The sequence below is a fragment of the Beta vulgaris genome, chromosome 7 (genome assembly GCF_026745355.1).
Source record: "Beta vulgaris subsp. vulgaris cultivar EL10 chromosome 7, EL10.2, whole genome shotgun sequence".
Lineage (NCBI taxonomy): Eukaryota > Viridiplantae > Streptophyta > Magnoliopsida > Caryophyllales > Amaranthaceae > Beta > Beta vulgaris.
This window is the reverse complement of record NC_079208.1, coordinates 53197611-53220595: the sequence shown is the minus strand read 5'-3', so window position 1 is coordinate 53220595 and position 22985 is coordinate 53197611. Positions and strand designations below refer to the sequence as shown.

General features: G+C 34.1%; 3 protein-coding genes across 6 annotated transcripts; 1 reads left to right on the top strand and 2 right to left on the bottom strand.

Annotated features, from left to right (window-relative positions):
* Window positions 1-534: 534 nt before the first annotated feature.
* LOC104899754 (transcription factor bHLH47) lies at window positions 535-4051 on the bottom strand. 2 transcript variants are annotated; one of them, XM_010687014.4, is made up of 5 exons: window positions 3759-4051; window positions 3115-3245; window positions 2282-2400; window positions 2067-2194; window positions 535-1123 (listed from the first exon to the last, which is right to left on the bottom strand). In XM_010687014.4, exons 2-5 carry the CDS (start codon window positions 3186-3188, stop codon window positions 743-745), a joined length of 702 nt encoding a protein of 233 aa, XP_010685316.1. In that variant the 5' UTR covers window positions 3189-3245; window positions 3759-4051; the 3' UTR covers window positions 535-742. The 2 variants fall into 2 exon arrangements, with proteins under 2 accessions (XP_010685316.1, XP_010685315.1); XM_010687013.4 differs by having other exon boundaries at window positions 3115-3250; window positions 3759-4050.
* Window positions 4052-7452: 3401 nt separating this feature from the next.
* LOC104899753 (growth-regulating factor 5) lies at window positions 7453-13386 on the bottom strand. Of its 3 annotated transcripts, none has more exons than XM_010687011.3 (3): window positions 12837-13379; window positions 9719-10181; window positions 7453-8062 (listed from the first exon to the last, which is right to left on the bottom strand). In XM_010687011.3, the coding sequence occupies exons 1-3, from the start codon at window positions 13039-13041 to the stop codon at window positions 7897-7899; spliced, it is 834 nt and encodes a 277-aa protein (XP_010685313.1). In that variant the 5' UTR covers window positions 13042-13379; the 3' UTR covers window positions 7453-7896. The 3 variants fall into 3 exon arrangements, with proteins under 3 accessions (XP_010685313.1, XP_010685314.1, XP_057252406.1); XM_010687012.4 differs by having other exon boundaries at window positions 7934-8073; window positions 12837-13384; XM_057396423.1 differs by lacking the exon at window positions 7453-8062 and adding an exon at window positions 8108-8855 and having other exon boundaries at window positions 12837-13386.
* Window positions 13387-18063: 4677 nt separating this feature from the next.
* Window positions 18064-19305, top strand: LOC130589570 (uncharacterized mitochondrial protein AtMg00810-like). Its single transcript, XM_057390871.1, has one exon. It carries the CDS (start codon window positions 18064-18066, stop codon window positions 19303-19305), a length of 1242 nt encoding a protein of 413 aa, XP_057246854.1.
* The last annotated feature ends 3680 nt before the right edge of the window (window positions 19306-22985 follow it).

The following is a 22985-nucleotide window of genomic DNA, read 5'->3' as shown; positions in this document are numbered from 1 at the left end:
GAAAGTCAAAGACACAAATCCAACTACTGGGTTTTGACGTCTTCAAGTCTTCAACTGTGGACCTTTTCTTTGATTTCTCAAAAGACACTTTAAATGCTAAAAATTAAGGTCATTAATATACAAAACATTTATATACAAAATTTTGAAAAGGTAGGTGATTATATAAAATGAAGTGGTATGTGACACATAAAATCTGTAGTTAGACTTTTGAACTGTTAGTGGAATACATATTAGTAGAACAGAAAAGATCAACTCTCATTTCCTCCAAAACAGAAAGTTGAAATTATTCTAAATAAATACGATGAGATAATGAAAGTTGGGACCTTTTTTCGTCAAATTGACAAGAATTTGATTTGTTTAGACCCAATGAAACTTACAAGTTGAGCATAATATATCCTTGTCTCCAAATCAAGGTCACAAAATTGATGGGCAAAGTCGTAATTCCAAGTTCAAGTAGGCCATAAGTTTGGATATCACAAACTTGATCAGTGAAGCAATTGAGGAAGAAAAGCGCCGAGTAACCTAAGCAAGAAGTTGTACATCAAAAAATATATTGCTATAGAAGTTATTAAACTTCAATCCATATACAAAGATGAGACTGAATATAGTTAAAGAAGCTAATACTTGGATATCATGAGTAGCTTATATACATACTCTAGTCATCCAGGGCATCTAATTTGAGTCCCGTAATTAATGCTAACACGCTACAAGCTATCTACAATGTCGTCTGCCTTATCATAATCTATGCCTGCTTCGACAGCAACTGCAATGGCCAGGCATCAGCTGGGGTCGGGTATCTAGCATGAGGTTTGCTCACAGCTATAGGTTGATTATTAGGGGTAGCGTCGACCTTTTGAAAAGCTTGCAAGTCAGGATTCATAGGAATGACATAGAGCGGCCCAAGAATTGGCTGTTGTTGAGAAGATAGATCGGTGGTAGGTGTTTGCGAATAGTGGCCTTCTGCAAAGTGTGTAAGCATTTCCCTTTGCCATGATTCTGGAGGGCTTACATTTAGGTCTGGCTTTGATTGGCCTAATCTCTCTTCCAATTCATTTTGCAATTTCTTGATTTGTACTTCAAGAGCAGTATTCTCCTCTTTCAGCTCATTCTTCTCTGCTGCCATCTGCCCAGACATCAATCATATCAGGAAATTACATACTATATGAATTGGCAAAACCTTAATTTCTATTGCAAAGCCATATTAGTAAATCAAATATTGTTGTGTAGTACCAAGCATCCAGATGATTCTTCAAAAATTACTAAGTAAAACAACATGCCTACATATGCATGAACAAATCAAATGACTAGAAGTTACTCAGATTCGGACTCATGTCTGACATAGTGACTAGAAGATACATATGTCTGAAGACCTAAGTTACTCAGGCAGACTCATGTCTGACATAGATACATGTTCAAGTGTCCAACTCAACTATATAATGGAAATTTTCCATCATCTTGACATGAAGTGATGTGTCAAAGTGTTTCTATCCATGTCAACGTGTCGAGAATCTTACACGTCAAAATTCCTATTAATAGTTTTGAACGTGTAGCTTTGCAAGGTTGGCTTGAGAATTATTACCCGGAAATTAAATCTTCATGCTAAATTTTGGCAATCAGGCTAATTATTGGTTTACAACCAAGACAAGAGAAACAGGATGATATCAAACATATTCTAGCAATCATCGCAAACATAGCAATTCAATCAAACAAAAGTAGAGGAGAGGGGGGGGGGGTTGAATCACAAAACTAACTAATACTGGATGTTAGCATGAATGAATCCAAAATAAGCAAGACTCGTATCTTGCTTATAAGGCCAACTTCCCACATAAAGATGTCAAGTAAACAAACTCTAGAACAGATCTGGGATAAGATGAGGAAAACAAACATAAACACAGCGCAAACTGATGCCTATTATACAGTAAAATCTTATAACATACAGATTCAGAAAGATGCACCAGAACCATTCCTAAAAGGAGCATGCATCATTTCATGCTTTCCAATTGCTAGTATACTTATAGGCTATAGCACAAGTCTGAAATACATTAAATAGGAGTATAAGAGCTTACATAATGAGATTCTGACAGCAGGGTTTCATTCTCCTTTCTGAGGTTCTGAATGTGAGAGACTGTATCTTTCAAAAGCCGAATAGTCTCATTCAGTACAGAGGCTTTACCATTGTTCTCTTGATTTAATTCTGCAAAAAGTCAAGATGGATAAGTCATTGACCTAAAAAGCACCAAAGTCGATAAACAAGTACACCAAAGTCAGAAAGCGGAATTACCAAGAACGCTAGCAAGTTTGTTGAAAAGCTCGTTTAGTTGTTCACGCTTCAGTCTCTCTCTCTCTGCCTTCACAATCTTTTTGGGTACCTTGCCACGCTTCCTTTTTCTGGATTGAGAACTACAAATAGAACAGCCTTTATATGAGAAACACATGCTCTAATCACCATATGACATACTCGTATGCTTCACATAAAAGGAAAATGATAGAATGTAGTTCATTTGTAATCCAAGCAAACTCTTAAATCATGCTTTCCGATCCAATGTAACATACTTTTCTGGGTTCTTAATTGAAGTCTGTTCCTAATATACCCCAGAAGAATATTGATGCCTCATTTTTGACATGAGCACCCTTCTCTTTTCAAATTATGTTCTCCATTTAAATTGTTCAATCACTCAATGAATATGCCATAAACGACCTCATGATTCATACATATATTTTAGTTCAGCACTTCAGCTATAAACCTCGTATGATGATTGATGAAGTAATTAGTCTATAATCTTCTTGGGAACACAATGTTCCCTCTCACATAAAAAAGCTCACATCCCCTACACATGATCTTTTCAGCATTTTTTACGCAAGAGGAACACCGCCTTCCCAGGAACAACTAAGAATTTGCATTGATGAAGCACACCATGGTTATGAAACTCAAAAGAAAGAAAATGCAAATTCTCTTTCTTGCCATATATAGTGAAGAAAGAAAGGGTCCCTAGAATGAATACTAAGATATAAAATTGAAATTTGAATGGGAAAGAAAACAATCACCATATTAGTACAAAGAAAAATCTTCTGATGCACCAAACACAATATCATAAGCTCAATCTAAGTACTCACCCATCATCCACTGCATCCTCTGGTGCATCACTCTCCTCATTAAGAACAGGATCATCGCCGATATCCGAACCCATTCTTCACTGATTCACCAACTACAAACCTTGACTTTTTAGGGTTCCAGCAAAAAATTTCTACCCTGACAAAACAAACTCAAACCCTAAGTTCCAATTAAGTAAAGAAGCTTTAGTGGGACTAAAATGCAATCATTTCAACAATAAACATCAGTTATTCTGTCCCAAATTCAAAAAATTGAAATTACTGAAAATCCAAATATACAGTCAGATAATCACACAGTATAATTGAGCACAATCTTTGTTTCTCAAATAAGAAATGAATAGTCATCAACTTAATAATCATAAATCCCCAAATTTTAACTTATAAAAATATTTATTTTTCAATCAAAATAGCTTAATTGATACCATCAACAACTAAAAAAACACAAACCCAAGAAAATTAGGTCACAAAAAGACATTAAATCATACCCTAATCAAAATTAACACTGTTACCCCTTCCTAATCAACCAAATTAGCTATCAATGAACAATAATAATGATAAAACAACATATGGGTATCATCAAAAAAAGATAAAAATCCAATCTTTGAACAAAAAAAAACACAGTTCAATCATCATACTTTAAAACTCACCAATCAAAACACAGTTCTTGCTCCCCTAGAAATTGAATGAATCAATTGAAAGATGATTTTCTCAATTGTAAGAAACTGGGTACAGAAATAATTATAATATTTCAATTTTGATTGAAAGGAAATAAATTAAAGGAAGTGGGATAGTTTTAGGTGTGTGTTGATTCCACGTGAAATTAGACATCCTTCCACTAGTTGTTGCCTAAAATGCTCGCGCAAACCACACGCACAATGAAATTGTAAAATGAAGAAACGTTGATGTGCTACATCTACGTGTATTGTCCACGCCACCAAACGTTTTGCTTAGTGTGGTTGTCACACTTCGTGTGTTCTCCATGAGTTTTATGAGAAGGATGGAAAATGACAAGTTTTATGACGTCTTTCTTTAGAACACTTGCATACATTGTTCCAATATTGTTTGGTGGAGCAAAAATCTTATCATCCTGAAAAATAAAATAAAAGCGTAGTAAGGTGGAATCTATTGGTGAATGACTGAATGGTAATGATCTACCTTTTAAACATGTGATCATTAGATAGTATTTGTTTGGTTTGGTGTAGAGTAAATTACGTATGCAATAGAATTCTCATGATTTTTTAGATTCGGTAGTTGTTTTATTGACTGAAAATGGAAAAAATTGAGGCAATGAAAATTCTTAGGAAATTGAAATTCCTACAAAATGTGAGAATTTATTCACCTAGCTCCCCTTGGTCATTCAAAATTCACACATTATTTCATGAAAAATACAAATTTCTTGAAGTAAATCAAACACATTAGTCAATTTTCTAGGAATTATAAAAGAGAAATACCTTCTTAGGAAATAAAACTTTCTATGAAAATTAAATTTTCATGTATACCAAACGACCACTAAAACCATCATATATCTCATCCAAAAGAAAAATGAAGCATTAAGAGAGGTTTGCATTTGGGAACAATTTAAATGATAAGTGAACGAGGTTATTGGACGTTGATGTTTCAATAAGACCATCATATACCTCATCCAAAACAAAAATGGACCATGAATAAGTATAGAATTTAATCGCAAGTCACATGTATTGCCTATAGAGTTGGCAAAATAGGCTCGTATACATTTACCCGACTCGAGACCTTTTCTCCACCAAGTAGGTTGTAATAGGATCGAAACCCAAGAAACGCGATCTGAAATCAACTAGACCCGAATACAACTCGTAAACGAACATAAATTGAACCAACTCTGTCTGACCCTAAAATATTGACTGTACATGTTCCGAAAACAATGCTATATTTTTCACAAACATTTAAAAGGATAGTCTTCTGTAAATCGCGAAAATATTTGTTTTCTTTAATAGATGGTAGAGGAAGGGAAAAAGGAGTGAAAGATGGGTTGAGTTTACAGACTACAACTGCTCTTTTCAGTTTATTTGTGAAATGTGATTCTTTGGACAATAGTAGTGATAAATTGCAAGTGAAAATGACAACATGGAGGGGAATATCCAAATAAATGCAAGTGAAATGTCAAGCGTGACCTTACCCAAATTGACCTGACTCGAATTAGAAAACAAAACGATTGAAACTGCCAAATTGGCTTGGTTCAACCTAGGGCTGCTTATCGGTCGAGTCGAGCCTGAACTCTGGTCAACTCAGCTTGTGTTCGTTTAAGTTTATTCGAGCTCGAGCCGAGCTTGAAACTTAACGAGTTGAACTTTGTTCGAGTCGAGCTTTGCCAAATGTTAAACGAGCAAGCTCGAGCTGTTCACGCAAACATACTTAACTATTTATCACCTCTTGTTTTTTACATGTTTAATGTGTTTTTCCTTTTTAATATTTGATTTTATAAGTTTTCCTTTAGACAAAGAAACTATTAGCTTCTTATTGTGTGATATCTAGGTTAATATATTTATGTATATATATATAAATATATTATTTTCATATATAAAAGTATAATCGAGCCTATTCACGAGGTCTCGAGTCGAGCTTTGCCAGCTCAGCTCGTTAAAGTCTCGAGTTGAGTTCGAATTTGAGCCGAGCCAGCACGAGTCGAGCTTTGACCGAACCGAGCCTGAACTGTTCGCTAACAGGACAGGCTCATTTTCACCCCTAATTCAACCTGATCTGATGTCGATATGAGCCAGGAAGCCCGAATTCGGCTCGGACATAAATTTTATTGATCCAAGACAAGCGCCAACCAACCGAACACAAAGGTTTCTCCCAATATGATTTGACCTAGAATGACTGACTTATACCCAACCTGTACGACCCATATACAAACTCTAACTTCCGCCCATGACTGTAGTAGTTTCAATTTTAAAATAATTGATAATGATTGTTGTTAATGAAGATATGTATATATATTAGGTGGATCAATATCATTTATATACAATTACCCACTATAAACTATATATTTTTAGCTTAGGAAAAGCACGAATTATACCATATATAATAATTTTATTATTATATTGAATTATAAAATCAAGAATATATATAGTTTGATTTTCTTTTTTCAGTTACATGTTTGTCTAAAGTTTACTTAAATGAAGAAAAGAGCTAAGTTCGTCTACATAAAAATACATAATTATATTTATCTCGGAGATGCATTATTGGTTTAGTTCCGTTCGACGATATTCCATAATTATTTGTTAGGTGGAATTGTTTTCCTAATATACAATTTATTTCATTTTTCTTTGTTTAGTTCATGGATGATTGCAAGTAGTTTCTCTAAAGCTAAAACCAAGTGAAGTTCTTTAATGCACTTTTATTCATTGTCCAACCTTGTAGTACCCTGTCCAATTCAATGGGCCGAATATATCGAAACTTATAATTATGAATTTATGACTTAAACCCACGAGCCCTTCAAGTCAAGTAAACAAGTGATCATTTTTTTTATTAGATAATTAACTGATGCAATCAAGGCCAGCTTTCATAAGATGGAGGGTAACAAAGGGGATCCCAACTCATAAGGAAATTTTCAGAGACTGAAAAGTGGGGATTTATACCCAAAACTCCAGAAGCAAATATTTACACAAACTCCTCATTGGAATTGATGAGAGTCGAACACCCGATCATGAGATTAAGAGGTGGGAGTTCCAACCATTGAGCTCCCACATAATTCTCGAACAAGTGGTCATATGAATGTAGATTCTCTAGCTATTAGATTTAAAGATTAGATCAGAGTATGTTTTAACTTTTACTATTCATTTATGACCTTCTTGAAAGAAAGTGGTCTTAATCAAGGTGCTTAGTAAAGGATCATCTATACTAATATATTAAAAGGCGTGTGTAAATCAGGAACGGTGCCACGTGGCGCTTTCCCTAGGGAGTTTTAGATCATGTAATCTATGTACAATAAAAAAAATTAGAAATTGCATAGTATAAGGTTTTGATCCCGTGACCTCAAGCTCATGTACTAAAGTTTTAACCACTAGACCAAGTAGTATTTAGTGCTATCATATCAAAGTACAATATTAATAAATGAAAATTTTCTTACCCGGGGTATAGCCCGGGCCTAATAACTAGTTAGTGGTTGTATCTTGTTAAGTATGTTTGATGAAACCCCCTTTTAATCTTTTATGTATCTAGTGGGTGCATAATGTATTACTCACATAAGATAAAAGTAATAAATTAATGTAGTGTAAGTGTGAGTGAGTTGGATTATAGTAACTGTTTTCACATGATAGTTAAATCAACTATTAAAATCCACCATGCTAACTAGATACAATAAGATAAACAAAACCTTTCATACTTCTTACCATCTTTATTAGCATATCTTAGATTAGTAATCATTACATGAACATCTTACGTGTGCTTAACCGCTTAACTATAAGATGAAAAACGCTAAACCTAAAACATTTTGGTGGAGAACAAGGAGTGTAATGACATTAATATCCTTAACCATGGTTATCGATTGATGACATACATATCCTCTAATATTGTACCAAAGGTATTATTGTTGCTTTTCACCTATTATGCTCTACCAAATTGTTTGATTTTTAGTTGAACTCTTAAAAGCTATCCAAAAGGTAATAATTATTATTTCGTTTTCGATGTGATAGTCGTAGTCACTCCGTCTTGCTTTTCTTTTCACTAACATAGATCAAATTTATTACGAGTCATATGATCACTTGCTAATTAATTTTTCGGGAGACGGTTTTAGTAGCTTTTAGTGGGCTAATCACCTAAGAAGTGATGAAAAAGCATCTGGGTTTCATCTACTCTATCAACTCCTCCAAATCTTTCTCCTCTCTCTTCTTTGTTGATCTTGTTGTATCTAGTATCTTGAAATTGACTTGATCTCTTTTCATTTACTACTGCTCCTTTCATCTCTTTCAAGTACCTGCATTTCAACTGTATAAGGAATCACAATACCATCATACAGCTATCTAAACATGTTAAACTTTTCAACAAAAAAGGTACATTGTTAATAGGAAGTTAATTTAGTTCGTATCATTTTTGTTAAAGGACCAACTCAACCAAAAGCTTAAGCTTTTGGTTGAGTTGGTCCTTTGACATGGTATCAAGAGCCAGTGTGACGAAAAGGTCACGGGTTCAAATCTCATCCACCCCTCCTTTCTCAGTGGAATATTTAGCGTCAGGTATAAGGGAGACCTGTGCTGCATCAAGCCCAAAGGGCTCTTGCGTGAGAGGGCGTGATAGAGTATAGATATATTCCTGGGGCCTCAACCATCAACTTAAGCTTTTGGTTGAGTTGGTCCCTTGACATGGTATCATAGAGTATAGAACTATTCCTGGGGCCTCAACCATCAGCTTAAACTTTTGGTTGAGTTGGTCCCTTGACATGGTATCAGAGCCAGCGTGACAAAAAGGTCACGAGTTCGAATCTCGTCCACCCCTCCTTGCTCAGTGGAATATTTCGCATCAAGTTTGAGGGAAACCTGTGCTGCATCCACACTTCAAGCCCAAAGGGCTCTTGCGTGAGGGGACGTGATAGAGTATAGATCTATTCCTGGGGCCTCAACCATCAGCTTAAGCTTTTGGTTGAGTTGATCCCTTGACAATCTTACGTACAAAATTTGAAAGCAAACTTCTTATCAACTATCCTCATATATAGAAGTTGCCACCTACGTGACTCCAAATAAATCGTATCACCTCAAACTCGTTCCTTCGACCTTTAAGATAAGATAAACTGAATCACTTTTAGAGTAATATTTAAAAACCATTTTTATGTTTAAACAAGTAAAGCTCAATTTCAATTGGTAAAATTTTAAAATATTTACTACATATGTCTTAGGAATTTCAGCAAAAATCAATCTTGTTTAGTAAAAATTTAGTTTTAGTAATCTCAATTGTCAATTTCATTCAGTAAAGAGTAATTTTATTACGATCACTCACGTAATTTTGAAAAGTTAAAATTTTTAACTTATCAATATTATTCATTTTAACCATTTAAATTTTTATTTTAGGTACTCCCAAACACAATTACTTATTTTTGCACTTAAAATTTATAGCACTTTATTATTTAAGGTACCTTAAATGTTTACCCCACTTCCAAACATAGTCGCTATTTAAATTAATTTTGTAACATAATTGCACGACTTACCTACTAGTCTATTATTATGATCACCAAAACATGATTGTTAATAACCCTTAATCATATACTTAAAGCATAACATCATTAAGATCTAATCAGATCAGATTAGATCAGATCAGAAAAAATAAGTTCAGATCAGATCAGTTCAGATCATGATTATATTTAAAAATCATTATATCTTTCATTACATATTAGTAAAAATTACAATAATTGAATATTAATAAAGTACTCATTAAGATAAATCAAACAAGATCCCACTTGACTATAATTTTTCTTATATATTGAGAAAAATCTAAAAGATAAGATATTGTAATCAGATCAGTTCAGATCTGATCAGTAAAAATAAGTTCAGATCAGATCAAATAAGTTTAGATCAGAAAATTTCAGGTGAACTAAACATAGACCTCAATGAAGCAAATATATAAGAAGTCAAAGTCAAACCTCATGTCTTTTTTAGGCTGATCATCATATAACTGAGTGTCCAAAAGCCAATGAGGGGCAGTAACATTTTGAGTTGACTCAGTAAAATGAGTTGAAAATGAAGATGATTGAGGAGAGAGAAAAGGGTAAAAAGAGGTGGTATGATCATAAGAGTGTAATTGGTTAATATAAGATGGAGAAACAGAGGAAGAAATAACAGGGGAAGATAAATAAGGTTTATTTGTTGTAGATGGTGTTGTTGGAATTATGGTGTTAGTTGTTGTTGTTTTTGGTGGTGTTGTTGAAAACACTTGAATGTGTTTTTTGGTTTTGTTTTTGCCTCTATGCATGTGTTTCTCACAGTATTTGGAATCTGGAAATGCTTCTTTTGAACATCTCCATTTTTTACCATCTGTTCTTCTGCATCTTCCTGGTTCTGGATCTATTTTTCTTCCATATCCCACTTGAAAACAACCCCATCCAACTGCCATAAACAAGGATATATCTTTAATAACATATACTTGTACTTTATGTATAATTGTTGGATCTTCCCTTTAAGAATTATAGTAATGAAACAAGGATGTGATAAAATATACTTTATCGTTTCATATAACTCACTACACTTTTCAATTCACGAACTTTTAGGCAATTTTTGAAGAAAAAAGAGGTAGAGACTAAAAAGAAAAAGAATCCATGTGAGAGGACAGAGATACAGAGAGTATATTGTCCAAAAAAGAAGTGTAGCAACTAACAAGTAATGTGAAATTTCCCACAATGAAAAGTGTAACGAGTATTATGAAATAAAGGAAGTAGTACATTTCTTTCCAAAATAACCTCAATGCTCATTGCTCAAGTTCTAGTGTTACAAAACCTTTAGATATAATTAAAACTAATAGAGTATTAAAGTATTCCTGAGACTACAACCATCAGCTTAAGCTTTTGGTTAAATTAGTCCAATGACATGGTATCAGAGCCCGGACTGCGGGTCTCGTCTAAAACTGGGTATTTGATCGCTATTGGATAAGGATTTACCTCGTATCTGACGTTAAATATTCCACTGAGAAAGAAGGGGTGGATGAGATTCGAACCCGTGACCTTTTTGTCATGCTGGCTCTTGATATCATGTCAAAGGACCAACTCAACCAAAAGCTTAAGCTGATGGTTGAGACTCCAGGAATAGATCTATACTCTATCAAAAACTTGTATAGCTACAATTGTTTTAACACCTTATAATCGTACTATAAACCTTGTATCGGTATTTGGAAATGGACTCTAATGGTTAGTGATTAGGGTTTTCTTCTTGCTGGATGCTTGTCTAAGGTGCAAATTCAGCTCAAAAAAATTATCAGTAAAAATTAAAATAGTATACGTCCCACACGTTACCTTGTAAGATGACATCTTTAGAGGTAGTCAATTTTTTTTTGGGTAAGAAGAAGTGGTCCGGACCCTGTTCGAGTTTTAATGGGCCAGACTAGGGGTGTTCGCGGTTTGGGTTGGTGCGGTTTGGGATGTAACCCAACCCAAACCGCAAATATACGGTTTGAAAATTTTCCAACCCAAACCGCACCGCAATTTTTCCCAACCCAACCCAACCCAAACGCGCAAAACGGTTTGGTGCGGTTTGGGTTGCGGTTTAACCATTTTTTCCTCCGCGACATTACTTTTGTAATCTAAGATTAAAAAAAAATTGTTACTAAGAGTCCAAATAGATATGAAGTTGAATTCATAATTAAACATATATAATGATTTATCAAAAGTGTTAAAGTTTTTTACCTCAAACTTCTTTTTTCAATTTTATACTTGTATGTCACCTTCATAAGTGTATTTAATTTTATTTTTTTTAAATATGTAACTTTGCGGTTTGCGGTGCGGTTTTGGTTTACAAAAATTAAAACCCAACCCAAACCGCAAACCGCGGTTTGCTTGAAATCATAACCCAAACCGCAATTTTGAAACCGCAAACCAACCCAAACCGCGAAAAAACGGTTTGGGTTGCGGTTTGGTGCGGTCCAGACCGCACTTTGAACAGCCCTAGGCCAGACACTTAAGAGTAAAGGGGAAGGATAAGGGTAAGGGAAATCTCTACCCTCAAAGTACCTCTAGTGGTACAGGTAGGCAATTTGCGCACACCGCTATTTTGTACACTTGGATTCATTGTACAAGCATTAATTTACGTCGTACAAACATTAATTTATGTCGTATAAACATTAATTTATGTCGTATAAGCCTATGAAATGAAAGTAATGAAATGAATTGATAAGGGAGTCTCTTCAAGCAAAAGACTTTTATGAGCTCTTAGGGGTGAAGATATGAGCATCGGGCCTCAATTGTCTCCATAAACCTTCTCAATTCCACCACCCAAAAGTGTAGAGCCAAATCTTTATAACACAAAATCCACAACTTCTTTTTACCCTAAATTTTAACGATGTGATGGTGCATTCACTTATTTTTCCTTGAACCGAATGTTTTAGCCTTAATTTATCTGAATATATCCGAAATTATCATAGCTTCCTAGAGTTGTGAATTGACCTTGGCTGACCCTTATTGATCAATAACTAAACTTATCTAGATTTTTCTAAACTTATTAGCCTTAAACTTAAGGCATATGAAGTCACTTCTCTCGAATTGCATGTAAGTCTAATAAGTTTTAGGAAGATAATAATGATTCCACATTTTGACAAAGACTAACTGTAAAACACGTATTCATATACACTTATGCACATATACGATCCCGTTTGGTAGTCATTAATAAATTGCGGTAATGGAAATGAATTAAAAGTGTAAGTTTATTAGGGAAGCACCCTTAAAATCTCTATGATAAGACATTTTTCTCCATGGGCAAGCAATCTCACTCTTAAACTCGTATTTTTGTCTACAATAAAAAACAATTCTCATTGTCACTCATTAGCATGGGAATGGACAAATGATATTCTTCACAAATGTTTATTTTCATTACCATCATTTATAACCAACTACCAAACACACCGATAGTATATGAAACTTCAAACTAGCACACAAACCAAAAAGGGCAAGTCATGATAACCCCATATCAGAGATACGCAAAACATGAATAATCCCAAAGAAAAAGGAAGTCCATATTACTTGAAGATAAAAATTAGTACTATAAAAAAAAGCTTACATGGTAGTGATTGTTGATAAGGGAAGAGAGTTGAAGAAGAGGAAGCAAAAGGGTTAGTGATGACATTAGAGAAAAGTTGAGGTGGAACTGGAACACCTGATATTAAGTATTTGAATGTAAGAAGTTGCTGTTCCAACTCTTTCCATTGACTTGCTGTGAAAGGGAAAGGAGATCTCTTATTATTTCTATCATCTAATATCATCATCTTAATCTTCCTTCTCTTTTTTAAGGGATGAGACAATATAGTAGTGGGACTGAAACTTTCTATAATTTTATCACTGGATTTCTTGCAGAAAGTATATATAAGTACTGTATAATGCTGGTTTCTTTTTTTTGGCAGATCATCAGAATCTGTTCTTGTGAATAAAGAAAGTTGCAAGAAGAGATTGATGTTACTATTGCTAACTCTTATATTGACTGCTGCTACACTATATCAAATGAGAGGTCTGCGGTCTGCCTGCAGTCTGCTCTTATATTTATGGTGTTTTTTTGTAGCCTGTACCCTAATTGTCCCACAACTTTAGTGCTCCTTTGGTTAAACCAAGGAAATGGAAGGGGAATGTGATCATATAAAAGAGTGGAATAGAATAGAAATCGTGTTTAACTTCTATGTATGTTGTGCATATGTGAGTTGTTTTATATTGAAAAAAGATGAGAAAAAGTATCACAATAGAAGTTAGAGGAGCTACTCCTACTATTGCCAATTGATTTTTGTATGGAACCTCTTTTGCGCTTGTATATATGTAGATCGAACTCTCCTCCTTTGTACTGAATTGTCCAAGTCCATTTTCAGTTATATCAAATTTATCAAATTGTTACCTTTATAATCAATTTGGTTCGAGTAATGGAATGGATTCGTATAAGTATTAAATTTAAGTTTAATATACCTCTAATATAATATGTTTTTTATAGGACAAATTTATGACTTTCATAATCGACATTTAATAGGTTAAGAAAACCACTCTAAGTTACGGCTTATTATGCAAATATGTCCTATTATTTAATTTAATTAAAAGTTAAGACCTTTTAGAACATAATATTACAAATGTTTAAGTTCAACCATATCATCAAAGGGTTTTCCTAATAATTAATTAAATACAATTTTTATTTAATTGAGAAGTATGATTAGAGCCTATTTTCTCCAATTTATTTTCAGTTCAGTTCAGTTCAGATCAGTTCAATTCAGTTCAGTTCAGCTCTTGATAATACTTTTACTCTCACATATCACTATTGAGTTCAATTCAGTTCAGTTCAGTTTAGTTCAGGTCAGTTCAGTTCAATTCAGTTCAACTGTTTTATGCCAAAGAGAACAAGCTCTAAGTTTGAAGACTTATGTTGTCAATACATTAGATTTTTAGTTAATTATCAATATAATTACTCCAATAGTTTGAAGTTTCCTTGTTATAGCTACATTCGAAATATGAAATGTTAGGATGCATGCACGTATGACATATGCAGATATTCTGGAGGATAATCCATGGAGATTGGAAGATATTACTACTGTTTAACTCATCACATTATGTAAGTAACCAAGCTGCTGACATAGCAGCTCACACCTCATCTGCTGCCTCATAACAGTTAGCTCAATAAATTATAAAGTTAGTTAGCTTCTCTTAGTGAGTTTGTTAATTCTGTTAGTGAGTTTGTTACAAAGCTTCTTGTATAAGTTTCTAAAGCTTACAGCACACACTTTCCTCATTAGTTGTATAAATACTCTTTCTTCCTTAGATTGTAGAGGACAATAAACACAGAAATAAAGAGTTCTACTCTCTCTCTCAATATCTCTCTGATTTTATCATATACATTCTGATTTGATTCAACTCTAGGATGTTGAATTCACATGGTATCAGAGCCGAATGGTTCTTATAAGATCAATTAGTATTCTAATTGAAGATAATATCTACACAAATTCATTTCAATCAGTTTCTTAGTTTCTGATTCAAAATTTCCAGAAATTTTCTTAAATTTTCTTTCAAATCTTCAAGCATTCTTCAATGGAAGTTGAAGCAAATTCTGTTCCAAATACTCCTGAAATTCTTGATAAAACTCCCTTGCATATTGGATATAGTGATCCATTTTACTTAGGTTCTGGAGATCATCCAGAACAACAACTTGCTGCACATAAGTTCAATGGAGAGAACTTCTTAAGCTGGAATCGAGTAATTAGAATGGCACTTGGAGCTAAGAATAAACTGTGTTTTATTGACGGATCAAGTAAGAAACCTGATGTTGAATCATCAGATTTACAGAAGTGGATAAGGAATGATTATATGGTTCAATCATGGTTAATCAACTCAATGGAGAAAACCATTTCTGAAGGTTTTCTACTTCAACAATCTGCACACCAATTGTATGAAGAAATACTTGAAAGGTATGGCCACTCAAATGCTCCTCAATTATTTGAACTTCATCAGAAAATGACTTCTATTCAACAAAATGATTCATCTATTGTTGAATATTACTCTAAACTGAAGAGAGTTTGGGATGAAGTCCAGTTAATTGAAGGATTTCCTGATTGCACTTGTGGTGCATTAGCTAACTGTGCTTGTGGATTACTCAAGAAAGTGCTTGCTGCTGATCAGAAACAAAAACTAATCCAATTTCTTGCTGGTTTAAGTTTGAAATATGGATCCTCTAAAACTAACATTCTCAGTATGGATCCCTTACCTACTGTGAATAGGGCCTATTATATCTTGTTACAAGTTGAAAAACAAAATAAATTGACTGATCAACAGCAAACTTCATCTGCTCAAATCAGTGCTTTTGCCTCTATGAAGCAGAATGCAAACTCTTCTTATTATAATTCTGGAGAAAGAAGGGATTATAAGAAGTATAAGGTGGACAAAAGTGACAGAAAATGTGAATATTGTAAGAAGATTGGACATACCATGGATCAGTGCTTTAAACTTACTGGAAATATCCCAGAATGGTTTACAAACCTCAAAAACAAGCAATCTGGTAGAGGTTCAACTTCTAAAATGGCAGCTCATGCATCTGAACTTTCAAATGCAAATGAATTTGTGGCTGATAATCCATTGGATTATGATCCTTCTTCTCATAAAGAGATGGCAGTAGATGCTTCCTTAGTAAATGCAGTCTACAAAGAAATGATGAAGCTGATGAAGACTCATTCTAGTGTTGCAGATCATTCTCATTCTTCTCCTTCTATCAATTTTGCAGGTAATCTTAATGCTTCCACTAAGTCATTACTTACTTGTTACAGTCAATTTGACTGGATAGTTGATACAGGAGCAACAGATCATATGATCTGTGATAAGAATATGTTTCTTACTTCCACTATCTTACCTCAACCTATTAAGGTTGGTTTACCTGATGGTAAAACTAAACTGGTTGATCTTATTGGTTCAGTTTCTATTACTCCTGATATTGCTATTTCAAATGTTTTTTTTCTCCCTGATTTTAAACACAACCTCCTCTCTGTTGGCAAGCTTTTAGATGAACATAATCTGACTGCCACATTCACTTCTACATCTTGTGTGTTTCAGGACCTTGTGACTAACAAAGTCAAGGCCACTGCTGTGAGACAAGCTGATCTATACAAATTTGTATTAGATTTTTCTCAATTGTCTTCTCTAAGTACTGTTTCTCATGTTAGTACTTTACCTTCATATGAAATTTTTCATTCTAGACTTGGTCATCCATCTGTTCACAAAATGAATAAAATGTCTACTTTGTTTGCTTCAAAACAGGATTCAGTTTTAGATTGTGAACCTTGTATATATGCCAAAATGCATAAATCCCCTTTCCCTATTTCTTTTTCTCATGCTTCTGAGATTTTTGGTTTACTTCATGTAGACCTTTGGGGACCTTATAAACAGCCTAGTCTAACTGGTGCAACCTATTTTCTCACCCTTCTTGATGACCACAGTAGGGTCACTTGGACTCATTTAATACATTCTAAAACACAAGTTCCTCTCATTTTATCTCAATTCCTTGCATATATTGAGACACAATTTGGCTTACATTTGAAATATATAAGGAGTGATAATGGAACTGAGATTATCCAGAGTTATTGCACTCAACTTTTTGCTCAAAAAGGTATCATACATCAAAGAAGTCTTCCTAATACTCCCCAACAAAATGGGAGAGTCGAAAGGAAACATAGACATCTATTAGATACTGCTAGAGCAATTCGAATGCATGCACATTTACCTATAAAATTTTGGGCAGATTGCTTATTAGCAGCCACTTATCTTATTAATTTAATGCCTACTGTCATCTTGGATTGGAAAACACCTTTTGAAGTGTTAATGAAGAGACCACCTACATATGATCATTTGAGAACAATTGGTTGTTTGTGCTATGTTGAAACTAAAACACCTGACAAGTTTGCTCCAAGAGCTACCAAGTGCATCTTCCTTGGTTATCCTTTTGCTCAGAAAGGATACAAATGCTATGATCTTAATACACACAAAATTCTTCTTAGTAGGAATGTAAGATTTCAGGAACATGTTTTTCCTTTTAAATCTTCACTTGCTGTCTCTTCTCCACCTTCTGTTTCTTTACCTCCTGTTCCTCAGTTGGTTAATCCTGCTATTCATGATCCTCAGGATAATCTAACTTCTCCAGTTAATATACCACCTTTTCCTACTACTTCTTCTCCTTCTACCTCTCCTATTTCTTCTCCTACTACTTCTTTTCATCCTACTTCTTCTATTTCTTCACCATCTGTTACTTCTCCTGATATTTCTCACTCTACTTCTCTCTCTATCCCTCAACCTATTCCTAATCCTCCTAGAAAATCTTCTAGACATATTCACCCTCCTGCAAAACTAGCAGATTTTGTTGTAGACCTTCCCACTCTACATCATACTTCTCAAGATACTTCTAGTTCTCAAAGTTTTAATGTGTCTCTCTCCCCTATTTTTTCTACCTACAGTCCAGAACATTTAGCTAGTCTAGCTAATGTTTTATCTTCCACTGAACCTGCCAATTACAAACAAGCCAGTCAAGATAGTAGATGGATTGAAGCTATGAATACAGAACTTTCAGCTTTGGAAAAAAATCAGACTTGGGACCTTGTTACTTTACCACAAGGTCATAAAGCTATTGGGTGTAAATGGGTCTACAAGACCAAATACAACCCAGATGGTACTATTGAAAGATGCAAAGCCAGATTAGTGGCTAGAGGTGATAGGCAAATTGAAGGCAAGGACTTCAAACACACTTTAGTCCAGTTGCCAAATTCAGTACAGTAAGGATTCTTATGGCTCTAGCTGCTGCTTGTAACCTTGAGCTTCATCAATTAGATATTAACAACGCATTTCTTCATGGCTATGTTGAAGAAGAATTGTATATGCATCCACCTCAAGGATACACTAAAGCTTCCCCAGGGCAAGTTTGCAAATTAAAGAGATCATTATATGGATTAAGACAAGCATCAAGGCAATGGAATTTAGAATTGACCAAGTTCTTACTTGCCTATGGTTTTACTCAATCAAAATTGGACTATTCCATGTTCATCATGAAGACTGATTCAGATTTACTTATAGTTGTTGCTTATGTAGATGATTTATTGGTGGCTGGTACCAATTTATCTACTATTACTCATCTTAAAGCACAACTACATCAAGCTTTCACTATAAAAGACCTTGGAGAGTTAAGGTACTTTCTTGGCATAGAGGTTAAACGTGATACTTCTGGGATTCTTTTAAACCAACGCAAATACATTCTTGATTTGCTTAAAAATTGTTCTATGGAATCTTGTTCTTCTGCTGCTGTTCCTCTCCCTAAAGGCCTCAAACTCAGCATTTATGATGGAGACAAACTTCCTGATCCAGAGATATACAGAAGAATCATTGGTAAATTGCTTTATTTGAACATGACTCGACCTGACATAAGCTATGCTGTTCAGCAACTTAGTCAGTTTCTTTCTGATCCCAGAATGCCACATTTTTTGGCTGCTCAACATGTTCTTAAATATTTGAAAGGCACATTACATCATGGCTTATTCTACTCAGCTCAGAATTCTCTTCAAGTTGCTGCATATTGTGATGCAGACTGGGGGACTTGTCATTACTCAGGCAGATCTCTCACTGGTTACTGTGTTTTCCTTGGCTCCTCTCTTATCTCATGGAAAACTAAGAAGCAAAAGGTGGTTTCTAAAAGTTCTACTGAGGCTGAATATCGTAGTATGAGTCATACTACAAGTGAACTTGTCTGGCTCGTTGGCCTCCTTAATGATCTCCATATTCATCCTTCTCTTCCTATTTCTCTATTTTGTGACAATATTGCTGCTCAACATATTGCAGCCAATCCTGTTTTTCATGATAAAACGAAGCATCTCAAGATTGATTGTCATTATGTTAGAGAAAATGTTCAATCAGGTTTCATTGCCACACATCATGTCAGCTCCCAGATGCAGCTTGCTGACATTATGACTAAAGCTCTTGGAGCTGTCCAACACAAGTTTCTCACTGTCAAGCTAGGAATGCTTCTTTCTGACTAAACATCACATTCCAGCTTGAGGAGGGGGTGTAAGTAACCAAGCTGCTGACATAGCAGCTCACACCTCATCTGCTGCCTCATAACAGTTAGCTCAATAAATTATAAAGTTAGTTAGCTTCTCTTAGTGAGTTTGTTAATTCTGTTAGTGAGTTTGTTACAAAGCTTCTTGTATAAGTTTCTAAAGCTTACAGCACACACTTTCCTCATTAGTTGTATAAATACTCTTTCTTCCTTAGATTGTAGAGGACAATAAACACAGAAATAAAGAGTTCTACTCTCTCTCTCAATATCTCTCTGATTTTATCATATACATTCTGATTTGATTCAACTCTAGGATGTTGAATTCACACATTATATTCTCATTTCTCACCTCCGCAAGAGAAAATAGAAACAAAAGGTGGACTGTGCAAAACTGCAAATGCATGGGACGACTTAGAAAAGAGTGCCACTCATGAATCATGATAAAGATGTTTGATTAGAAGAGTACTGACTAGTGACTACTGAGTACTGAATACTGAGTACTGAGTGAGTGGGTGAATATTATTTACTGCACATTCGTAAATCTGCTTTAAATGGGAGAGAAATGGTAACACTTGGAACCAAACAGCACACTGATATAATTTCGACCAAGAATACGAACAATTGATACGTGTCAATCCCCGGTTGTGACTTGTCAGATGCAAGGGATTGAGCCAAGGGAATATGTACCATAAGTCCATAACCGATGGATCCACGAATTGGGATCGGTTCAAGCAGTGAGATTTCCATTTCTCGCATGGATGGTTCTTGGTTCATGTGATCACGGTAATGAAATAGGACCCTTAAAATATAAGGACTCTAATATATAAGGGTTTCAAAATATATTTAGTTTTTAATTGTTTGAAGATTAGACAAAGGAAAATATTTGGATCATTAGTAAAAGTGTAAGAGAAGGAATAACTAGAACATACATGAAATTCATCTAACTTTTAATTTGTTGTTTAAACTTTTGAAGATAGTCGCCATTAGCTGACTGTAAATACGAATCTTATACTTCTATCTTTTTTGAACTATAAATGAAGGGCCTAAGGAAAGAACTTGTACAGGACCCTCATTATTTTTGCTCATATTTTCCCCGCTCCTGATTTCTCGTAGCGAAATTTAAATTTGACATGTAATCTAAGCCATTGTGTGGATTAAAAGGTTGGGGGTTGTGTGTTGCCTGACTTGTAAAGTTGTAATAGCCTTTAGGTCTTTAAATGAGAGCTTTGTATTAGAACAACTCAAAGGATTTATTCTTACCTACTAAAAAGAATTAATCGATTAGATGAAATATATATTTTCAATATGCAAGAGATGTCACTTTAGTAGAGTTATTTATCTTACCAATCTCAGAAAAAATGTCACAACAATGAAAAATTTAGTGGTTTGATATGATTTGTTATTTAAAAATGTAGAACCAATTACATCTTAAACTTTCAACTAAGAGTGGCAAATAACACTGTTATTATAACATTTTTCTAGTCTTGTAAATCATTTTATCTTTTAGATAACTTCAGAATTATTATTGATTAAATTCTGATTAAGCATATATATCATTATGTAAAATGATTGAATACCAACCCTCTTTAGTCTTTAGACATCAATATAATTTCAAGTTGGTTTAGGTTGAAGTCTAAATATGTATAGGTTAGGACATTGGGTGCAAAGCTATATTTTATGTATTTAATATTTTCTCTAGCTTTTTAGTTGTTCAACTTTTATTTTTGCATTATTTAAATTCCCTAAATATAACAACATTGTATTTAAACATATAAAACTATTATATTTTAAATTTTATATTATTGGCTTTTTCCAAGTAAATGTTCTAAAAAATATCAACTTTTATAATGCCTTTGAATCGATATATTAAGATATATATAACAAAATCAAAGTTGTGCATGAAAATAAATAAGAGTCAAAGCCAAACAACTAGAAAAATGAAGAGACTATTATCGAGATGGACAAAAGTTGCTTTTAGATATTATCATCTTGTACTAATCTTGAGAGTGAGGGATAATTTAGTTGGTTACAGCTTTTCTCCCGATTTCAGGAGATTTTGTGATCAAATTTCATCTCTTACCCTTCTAATTTAATAATAATAATAATAAGCAATCCCAAAAATTTAAGAAATTAATTATGATAATACATTAGTTTTGATGTACATCTAAGATTAGCCCTTGGTACTCTGTATCATCTATTATATCTATCAAATTATTGATCCTCCAGCATCTTATCCAAAAGAGGAGACCAGAACACTTGCATTTCCCATTTTCTTTAGATTCGATATGCTCTGTCATTTCTTAATATTTATCTATTCTTTTGAAAAAAAAAACATCGTTGCTCTTTACCAATGTATGAATAATAGAAGTATTGAATATTAAGATTCCAATTTATATTTATGAATAGCGAATATAATGATCTTCTACTCCTATTATACAGTACATATTGTACATCGCAATATCACATTCTAATTTTAATGACTCATCGTAAAAATGTCAGAGCTTTATTGCAAAAGTTGTACAGATACTTAAGTTATTATAGACACAATTATGCTAGAAAAACTTTATCTCCTTATGCATGCTAAACGCTAATGGTAGGATATGACACGATACTTGTACTCTCGTAGCATATTTTGGCACTGCATGTTTATGTCGGTAGATGCCTAACATCACTAAACACTTTTGCATTTAGGGACTGGCCATTATTGGAGCCTTTGCAAATTCGCAATTGGATAACAATACTACTACAATTTACACATACGCACATAGCCCTTGGTGGATTGGCATGAGTGGTTAAGCGTCTCTTGCTCCTGAATCGAAGTCTCGAGTTCGAGCTTTCGGGATGGAAAAAATTTCAGTTGTGAGGGATGCTGCCTTTTGAGGTACCTATGCAAACTCCCACAGGAGATTAGTCCACTCGCCGAAGGCGGTGGAAATAAAACTCCTATAGGACAAAAAAACATAGCCCTTGGTTTGTTATCTAGATGAATAAAAGTACGGGATGAATTACATGATTAGTTGATTACATTAATAGAGGTAAGATTTACTTTGTCGCGAAATTTAAAAACAACCAAGTAATAAAAAGATACAAAACATATTTTGACGAGAAAAACTTTATTATAGGCTAATAATAGGAAGTGTAAAACCTCAGCCATGCATGTGAATTTTAAAAACAATAATTTTTCTTAATAATAGGTTAACACTATGCTTATAAACCTATTATATCCCTGGATATACCTTCTTCCTAGATTTCACACTTCACTCGAACGTCGAACCTCATATTCATATGAAATCCTTTATTTATGGACAAACTCGTAACATTCCACAAGACTCTACCGTGTGGTATCTTTACTATACACAGTAGCACGTCATCGTATTATATGTGTTCTTGATATAAAGATTGTCTTTCAGTAATAAAAAGGAGATGTATCTCACCAGTGAGACAGTACTTACAGAGATGACCTTGTAGTTCTAATTATATGTTTGAACAAAATAAAATATGCCTTTTGCTACAAGTCGATATTAAAATGTTATTCTTTGACATCATAAACAAAGAAGAGGCAAGAAAAGAACAAAGGATCTTTTGAAGGTGAATCGAATTTCTTGCAAAACTATGGAATTAGTGAGCTTGATATAAATGCCAAGATAAGAAGATCTAACG